Source organism: Hipposideros armiger, unplaced genomic scaffold (assembly GCF_001890085.2).
Source record: "Hipposideros armiger isolate ML-2016 unplaced genomic scaffold, ASM189008v1 scaffold_226, whole genome shotgun sequence".
NCBI classification, from domain to species: domain Eukaryota; kingdom Metazoa; phylum Chordata; class Mammalia; order Chiroptera; family Hipposideridae; genus Hipposideros; species Hipposideros armiger.
In genome coordinates, this window is record NW_017731576.1 from 243,068 (window position 1) to 252,402 (window position 9,335).

Below are 9,335 nucleotides of genomic sequence, written 5' to 3' on the forward strand. Positions count from 1 at the left end.
AAAAAAAAAAAATTAATTAACCTTGACCTAAACCTCATACCTCTACAAAAAGTAAGTCAAAGCAGATCATAGATTTACTCATAAATGCAAAATTATAAAACTGTTAGGTGAAAACCTTCAGGGACTAGGGCTCGGTGAAGAGTTCTTAGACCTCACATCAAAAGCAGGATCCGGAAAATAAAAAGATTGATACATTAGACTTCATCAGAATCCAAAATGTGAAAGACACCATTAAGAGGATGAAAAGCTACTGACTAGGAGAAAAGATTTGCAAACTATATGCCTAACAAAGGACTTGTATCTTATAAAGAACCCTCAAAACAATAGTAAAAATATCCAATTAGAAAATGGACAAAATAATATGAGTAGACATTTCACTGAAGAGGATATACACATGGCAAACAAACACATGAAAAGATAGTCAGCATCACTAGCCATTAGGGGAATGCAAATTTAGACCATGATGACATGTCACTACACATCTATTGTATTAGAATCACTAAAATAAAAAGTTGTGACAACACCAAATTCTGCCAAGAATGTAGAGAAACTGAATCTTTCATACAGTGCTGGTGAAAATATAAAATGGTATGACCATTCTGGAAATAGTTTGGCAGTTTCTTTAAAAAAATCAACATGCAACTACCATAAGACCCAACAAATGTACTCCTGGGCATTTACTTGAGAGAAATGAAAATTTATGTCCACACGAAAACCTGTACACAGTTGTTCACAGCCACTTTATTTGTAATAGCCCTAAACTGGAAGCAACCCAAATGTCCTTCAATAGGTGGTTGGTTAGACAAAGCATGGTACATCTATGCCATGGAATACTACTCAGCAATAAAAAGGAATAAACTATTGATACACGCAACAACCTGGATAGATCTCAAGGGCATTATGCTGAATGAAAAAAAGCCAAACTCAAAAGGCACACATTGCATAATTCCATTTATATAACCTTCGCAAAATGACACAATTATAGCGATAGAGGCCAGGTTCATGGCTGCGAAGGATTAGGGATGGTAGCCGGAAGGGAATGGGCGTGACTATACAGGAGTAGCACGGTGGAGACGATCGTGATGATGGAATAGTTCCGTGTTTTGAAGCAGTAGGGTGGTGGTTCCATGTGATAGAACAGCATGGAACTATACACCACATTAGAGCAATGTCTATCTCCTGCTTTGGGTACTATACCATGGGTACTATATAAGATAGAATCATGGGGAGAAACTGAGTGAAGGCTACACAAGACCTCTCAGTCCTATTTTTTTCCTATGAATCTATAATTGTTTCAACACAGGAAGTTGTTGTTGTTTTTTTAAAAACACCTCAAAATAAATCAAGCTTTGTTTGGTACTAAGAACTCAGCTTTCTGCCACGGTCCCTCATAAGGGAATTAAGTATTGTAGTGACAACCCACCTGTGCTGGTCCTGTGGGGTACAGGCAAGTGTAAATTCACACAGCTATGTCTTTACATTCTTCCTCAATGGAAACTGAGAATGCAATGCCCAAGTACATGTCAGTGAACTTACGACACAGAATGAGGCCCAAACCAGCCCAGCTCCACAAAGGTCCTCTGATGGGCCCATCTGTCCAGGCGCACCTTGGCTTCTCAGCTCCACCATTACTATCTCTCCAGCTTTGGGATGGAACTGGGGCTCTCTGCAGGCCAGTGCCTCCACAGGCAGAAAGGGGGGTGAAGTAAGGGCTGGAAATGGTTAAAAATCCAGGACAGGATAAAACCAAGCAAGGATGCAAAGAGGGAGAACAAGCAGAGGCAAGGTCTGGACTTGGGGGGCCACCCACATTCTTCTGTGTGGACCATGACCTGTTCCACAAACAGAGCAGGAGAAGGTTAGGGGAAGCCACGCTCCCATCCCAACATCTAGGTCTCCCAGAATGGGAACAAAAGGACTCACTGTCATAGACAAAAGAGAATGATTAGACAGAGTAGAAATGAGCTATCTATATTGTTAGACATAAGTTGCTCTTCCATTTGTACTGTGGCAGCATAGGTCACAAATTCATCATCAGGAGAGAAAAATGAAAGCTAAGAAAGGCTCTGAGCATCATCACAGGAGGAGAAGGTCTGAGTGACCTGTGACTCCCCACGCCACCCCACCAGTTTCCACTGTTCTTCCTGCCAACCCCCTCAAGCGGCACAAGGCAGGGACAGATGCCAGGAAAACAGAAACGCTGTCCTCAGTGTCACAGAAACACCACCCCTGAGGAGGAGTGGGCATGTCTTAACTCATGGGCATTCCTTGGCCCAGGAGATTCAATTGAGACAGTTTTCCTGAGTTGCAGTTACTGGGAAATAGCACTTTCCTCTGGAAACTGAGAGGTTAAGTCCAAGGTGCCTCCCTATGGTTGGGGCTCAGGGACCTCCAGAAGTTATGGTCGCAGGGCAGGACAAGTACCTCTCCCTCAGTTTTGGGCCTCCCTCTCAGGTCAGAGGTCACCGGGACAACTCAGGCCAAGCTGTGAGATTTGTCCATTCTTTTCTTCTCACTGTTCTTCCCTAGCTCTCCACCCCCGCAGGACTTTCCCCACTGACTGGATATACATTGTTTCACTGCACCAGGGCCCTGGGTATGTGAGCAACTGAAATTTGGGCAGCAGTAACCAATGAACCATTCCTTTTATAAGATAACCTCAATTTGGCCCCAAAGTCTCATTTTAAGGTGAAACGGATCTCTGTGAGGCTGCCAGGATATGTTAACCACAAAGGCTTCCTCCTACCTCCCCCACCCCTGCCCCCATAATCATTGAATGAACCTGTTTTTTGTTTGTGCTTTTGTTTGTTTTTTAAATCAAATGAAACATTTATTAATAAATGAAGCCTATTTTATTATTTCAAGTGTTAATGATAAAAAAATTTCAGCACAGCTGTTGCATTTTAAAAAGTGAAACTACATACTATGTTTCTAGCTCAGTAAACAGATGAACCTGATGTCGTTGAATGACATAACAATTGAGCATTGTACAGTACAGCTTATGAAGACCCAAAAATTAAAGAACTACTGGTTTGAATGAACCTGTTTTTAATTCAGAATTTTAGAGTTCTGGGTGCTGAACTGCTCTGACCATGATTGGTGAGCCGGCCCTCTACTCCTTAGGAATCTTGTAAGCCAGAGACAATGGCGACTGTCTCCAGATTAATTACGATTATACGTATTTACTCCTGCAAGAGGAGGTAGGAAAAAAACGCACCCCTAGAGTGACAGTCACCAGGCTTTTTAGATAACAGTTATGCAGAATGAAAGGGTATGAGCCTGTTAGTAGTTGGGAGCAGCTATGCCGTAGCCACTGCAGCGCCCCCTGGTTATGGCTGGGATGCGTGTGTCACCAGGGCCTGGAGGAAGCCCTGAGCACTGGAAACAGACACACCCATGGTATCCTCCGTGCTAACCCGCCGTGGAGCACCACCATGTGATGGTGAGGGCCAGGTTGTACAGCCGTTCGGGTCTCCAGCTTTGGAGTCTCATATACCTAGTTCCTCTATACTCTTCCCACCTACCCCTTTCTGGCTATGTCTCTACTTACAAGAGACCAACATCGCTAAGACGTGTTTTCCTCGTCATTCATGTGGACAGTAATAGTATGTACTTGATAGGATTGTAATGAGGATTAAATATGGGTAAACTATTTCCATAGTTCCTGGTACATTCAGACAGCTCCATTACTCTTAGCTACTATTATTATTACTTTGGACATTGTTATTACTAACTGTAGTTTCTCTTAACTATTAACCATAATTGGTGGAACACTAGCTCCTAAACGATGTTTGAAAGTGCTGTCCTGTTCGTTGAGGCAAGAGCTAGCCTCACATTGATGCCAATCCTAGAGAGCCCAGCATGGTTCACAAAGCCTTCTCCTCTGCCGCATCCCACATAGTCCTTATGGAGTCCTACAAAGTGGAAATTGTTCGTATTACCCTGTTTTTTTCCTGTAAGGACTCTGAGGCCCAGGAAAGGTGAGCCACGCTTCCCTGTGTCACCTAGTTAGTAAGAGGCTACAATGCGACTTGGATCTTTGTCCCCTGGCTTTATCCCTTTTCCCTAAGCCGTATGGTATGTGGGGTTTTGCAGAAAAGTCATAAAGTCAATTGGTTAGTCTATCCCAGCAATGAGGAACCTAGAAGAATGATGGGTCTTCAGAGTGAGTGTCCCCTAATCCTCCACATGTCACAAATGTCACATGCATAGTCCATATCCCACTGGGAGGGTGCAGGCAGTCTCATTGGGAGGAGGAAATCTCCCATCAAACAACAAAGCCCCCTGATAGCCAGCACCACCCCCAGAAAAAAAGGCTTGAGTTTAATGAAATTCCAGACCCCAGATTTGCCTTGAGATAGCCAACCTGGTACCTGGTTTCAGGCTGATTAAGTGAAGCCACGTAGAAGTCTCTCCAAACTCGGGTTTTAGAATTACTATGGATCAACAAAGGCAATGATTAAGAAAACCTGTTTTTTACAGTTAAGAAAAACTCTTTAACTGGTATGAGACTTTAGGAGGCCAATTGGCCTGGGCCCAGGCCTCAAGCACGTGTGGCTAAATCATCAGCATGTGATATATTGTCTTATTTTTACAGATCTTCAAAGAAACTGCTGCCAAAAACTCATTTACTTAAGGACCTAGGAAGGGTCTAAGTGGACCAATCTCATTCGGGGTTACCCTGTCAGGAACCTGTTCTGTGATAAGCCATCTCTCCTGCCCTTCTCAGTGAAAATGGAGGAACTTGCCCCCACTCTGACTCCCTCCTCTTTTCAGACCACCAAACTTTTCCCCACCACGGCTCCCTCCCAAACATCAAAATTTCCACAATTCTTTGCTGAGACTTCTCCAAGTCTCTTTTAAATACATGGTGCGCCCAAAACCTCACACTCTTCTCCTCCAGGTCTGGTCAAAGGTGAGAAGATTTGAGGGTTATCTTAAATGATCTCAAAATTTCCGTCTTAATTATATCCAACCATGTCATCAATTTAGCCATTATTCATGTGGCATTGGGAGAGAGCAGTGCAGGAGTGGGGATCCCAGAGCCACTGCTAACAATATGAATACGCATATAGGTGGGGTCCACTGTGACCTCCAGATCCCTTTCTGTTGGACATCAACATAACCAGCCCACATACATCCCCATCCTCCTGCTCCATGTTCTGGGCTCCCCGTAGTCGTGCCACTGGAGGCTTTACTTAGCCCCACCTGATGGTATGGTTGTAGGTGGGTGGGGGAAACACTCCGCATAATAGTCTCCACCCTGACCCCAAGGAGCCTTGATGTGTGTTCTGCAACTTCCCACATCCTCAGCACAGGAGCTCTGCCCGCTCAGGAAGGGCATTCTCAGTTGCTGCGGCCAGCCTGGACACGCAAAAAAGCCCGAGTGTGGATTCAACCATTCTGGGTCCTCCTATACAAGTGACGGGGTGGGAAAGTATCCCGAACCCCCTGAAGAAGGGGGCCCCCACAAACCACCTGCCTACACCCGTCTTCTCTTCACCCACTCCCCAGAACTTGCCTAGCCCTTACTGAACAGACTGTGAGGACCCACTGCTTTCCCGAGGCCATTGCCAGACCAGGAAAGCTGGTCCAAACTCACAAAATTGGTAGCCAGCCTCTGGGGAACTCTGAACATTGCAGGCAGGGAGGTAGCAGAGCCTCCACGTTGGTGCTTTTGGGGGAGAGGAAAGCCTGGGGAAGGGGAAAATCCCTTCTACCACTCATCGCAGTTGAGTTGGACTCTGAGCTCCTTCATTTCACATGGCCCACAGCGTTCCCTGACAGGGTACCAGATCCGGCACCCCCAAACCTACCGCCATAACGAAGTAACTGCCGGCCGGAGGCTAAAAAGGGGCCCGGCGAGATGTTCTTTTTCAATCAAAGAACAAGACAGTTCCCTGGGCCAGTGCCAGGACTATCTGAATAGAGTTGGCCAGATAAACAGGTACTTCCATTGTCGTGTTTCTTACACTAACGAGGGCGTGTGAGCGCGCGCGCACACACATACACACACTCCTAGCACTCTCACGCCTGGCCAGGCGTCCTGTGGCCCGCGGTGTCAGGGCCCGGGCATGCGTCCCGGAGCTCAGCACCGAGGGCGGTGCAGGGGGCCCCCCCGCGCACCCAGCGCCTCCTGGGCTTCGCAGCACCGACACCCGGGGCCCCGTGGGAAGTGTGCCCGGCGCGGCTCGGGCTTGGACAGTCCCGGGTTCTCCTCTCACCTTAATGTTGCTGAAGATAGAGCGGGGACAGCGGCCGGCTCGGCCCGAGGAGGCGTCGCTGCCCTGGCGCGCGCCGGGCTTGGGCAGGAGCCCCATGGTGGCGGGCAACAGCGGGGCCGGCGCGGGGTAGGGCGACTGCAGCAGCACGGGGCGGCGTCCCTTCCAGCCCCGTCGGGGTGGCGGCGGCAGGGCCCGGAGCGGGAGGCCCGGTAAGCAGGGTCGTCGCGCTAGTGCGGCCGGGCCGGTGGGTGGCGTGAGTGGCCGCGATGGCCTGAGGAGGCGCGCAGCGCAGAGACTGAGCGAGAGAGTGCGCGCCCAGAAGTTTTATAAGTGGCCGCCGCCACCACCAATGATGAAACGCGCCCTTCCTCCTCCCTCTCCTCGGGCGTCTAAGGCACTGCGAGCCCCCGCCCCCGCCGCTGATGCCCCTCGGACAGGTGTGACGCGGGAGCCCGACGCGCTTGACCTCGTTCCCGGCCCAGGGCCGTGTCTCCGCTCCTGGAGCACAGCTTGGACCCGCGAGGCTTGACCCGCCTCTGCAGAAGGTCCGGCCTGCCGGGAGGGAGTGGGGAGTGCCGGGCCCTGGGGAAGGGAGGTAGTGGCTGGACGCGGCTGGAGGCTGCAGAGGGTGGGGTCACCGGGGGTACTGGCGGAGCGGAGGAGTAGGGAGCGGGAACCGGCTGGCGAGCGACTGAAGGGACAGGAGAAAGGCTCGGTCGGAAGAGGCACGGGGGCAAGAGGAGGACCGAGGGGCGCTGGAAGAAGCCAACGGGAGGGAGCCAGGGGGGTTGGAGGAGAGCCGGGGTTTCTAGAGGAGTGGGGAGCCCCGGCGCCCTTCCCGACGTAGTCGGGAGTTTTACAGAGCCCGCCTCTGCTTGTTTGCACTCGCCGAAAGAAAACCTGGGCCCTCAGTTCCGATGATGGCTCTGAGACTCGCTGAGGCTCTGTTTGTGTCAAGGACTGATTTATATTTAAACTGTTCTTTGCTCTGGAGAGGAGGGCCAGTAACAAGGTGGAGAGGTGGGGGCCACCCCGGGGCTGGGCCCAGCTCTCTGGACCTGAGCCAAGGTAAACTGCAGGCGCTGTCAAGTGTCAGCTCAGCTGGGTCTGGCGTGGAGTGCTTCGTTTAAGGGGGGCAGGAGGGCGAGGGGGCTGGACAAACGGAAGGCACCCCACTGACCTCCTTCTCAGGGCTGGAATACAACAGCAGCTTTATTTTTCCCCCCAAGATTTTTTTTCACCAGGATTCCCAGTGCAGAGAGGAGAAATGTAAGGCATTTGAAGAGAAAAAGAAGATAGTTCTATTAAAAGCAGCTGCAGTAAGGAATCTAGAGGTATTTTTCCAGCTCCCTAATTCTGGTAGTACCCTGCAGAGACAACCTCTGCAAGCCCACCCTACTCCCAGGAAAAGCATGACTACCCTCAATACACAGGAAGCAGTGGCTACCACAAGGGCCACAGGATGGATGGACCGCATAGGTTTCTTAGTTTTACCCAAGGCCAGGTGCCTTTCTGGGCCTAGACTGGGCTGTCCTGTGTCAGGCTTCTCCTATCTCTTATCTACCTGTGATCCAAGGACCCTGAACACAGAAACATGCAGTGCCGAAGGAAAAGCCATCAGACAGTGGTGGCCTCTGGCTACTTCACCCACCCACAGAGTGCAAGGCCTCCAGAGAGGCTTTCCTGAGCTTTGCCCCAACCCCAGAGCCAGAGGAAGCATGAAACTGTGGGTCACTAGTCTGAGTCTGCTCTCCCAGGGAACTTGAAACACAAGCAGGGCTGCCACCACAGAGCCCTCAATGCATGCTGGGCACTGGACTGTAACACCCATGGTGGATTCTGCCAGGCATTCTGCTGGGCACCCACATGTGTGACGCCAAAGAACCTCAGCATTAACCCAACTGTTATAGGTGCTATTAGACAATCTGGATTTTGCAGATGGTGATGCTAGGAGTCAACTAAAAAAAAAAGTGTCTGGAAGACACACAACTACTAAATGATAGAGCCGGAACCTGAACCCAGCTTTGCCGGACTCCAAAGCCCAGATCTGAAGCTCTAAGCCCTTCGAAAACTTATCTATTCCAGCAGCCTCATTTCACAAGTGAAAGCAAGCAGAGACCAGAGAAGGCCAAGGTCACAGGCACATTAGGGCTGCCATGGCTAGACTTTTCTTTAAACCCTGAGGCCTTGCTGGGGTCCTCTGATGGGATCCCAGGCGGGAGCAGCCTCTCCAACAGTCAGCTTGGTAGGGTAGGTAGAGATAAGCAGGAGAAGAAGGGAATTAGCCCCAGTTAGGAGGACCCTTGCAGCTGCTCCTACTTGAGCCAAGGCCCCTTGCAGCTGCTCTCACTCAAGGCACAAACACCTTGCTTGCTCAGCAAGATATTGAGAACAAGACATATCATTAGAAGAAGGAAAAATGCTCGAGAGGGAGAGAAACCATCCCACTTATCAGAATACACATCCTGCTTCTCAGGACCACTTTTAATGAGCTTCTCAAATAAAGCATGGAAAATTAACAGGCTCACACTTACACTCTGAGAAATAACCTTGGGAACTAGAGCGAAGGATGGGACACCTCAGCAGAGAGAAAGATAACAGAGGGAGAGGGGGAGACAATTCTACCCATAGAGATAAAAACCCTCACACAGTGTAAGGAGAGGCTGCTTCCCTCTCTTGGGTCAGCCAGCTCCATGTCTCGGACTGTACTTACTTTGACTAATAAACTTCTTGCTGTCCTATGCTGCACAAACTGTGTCTCTTGACTGAATTCTTTCCTTCAAGAAGACAAGCGCTCAGGTACAACGTCATTCCCGGTAACAGATGCATCCTGCTCCATTAATCTTGCCCTCTGCCTGCTGTCAGGACCAGCATCATCTCCAAAAGAAAGGCCAACTCAGAAACGCTCATAGATGGTTATCTGCCTTCATCTACCTTTACTAGGTGGAGTTCAGCTAAATATGATGGAAACCCAACCGAAGTGGCCTCAATGAGAATTGTTTGTCGTAGTAAGAAGCCTGCTCGTAGCCAGTCCAGTGGTCATAACCAAGGTCCCTTCAGGATTCCTCAGTGTGCGGCTCTCATCCTCATGGTCACCAGGAGAGGAGGTCC

At 49.6% G+C, this 9,335-nt stretch overlaps 1 protein-coding gene across 1 annotated transcript in view; it reads right to left on the reverse strand.

Moving 5' to 3' along the window:
- SLCO2A1 (solute carrier organic anion transporter family member 2A1) overlaps nucleotides 1–6,980 on the reverse strand; it is a 96,063-nt gene extending 89,083 nt beyond the window's left edge. Inside the window, exon 1 of the mRNA XM_019654581.1 lies at nucleotides 6,225–6,980. Coding sequence (XP_019510126.1) covers nucleotides 6,225–6,320 — 96 coding nt within the window. The 5' untranslated portion in view covers nucleotides 6,321–6,980. The remainder of the gene's footprint in view (nucleotides 1–6,224) is intronic.
- Nucleotides 6,981–9,335: the final 2,355 nt, after the last annotated feature.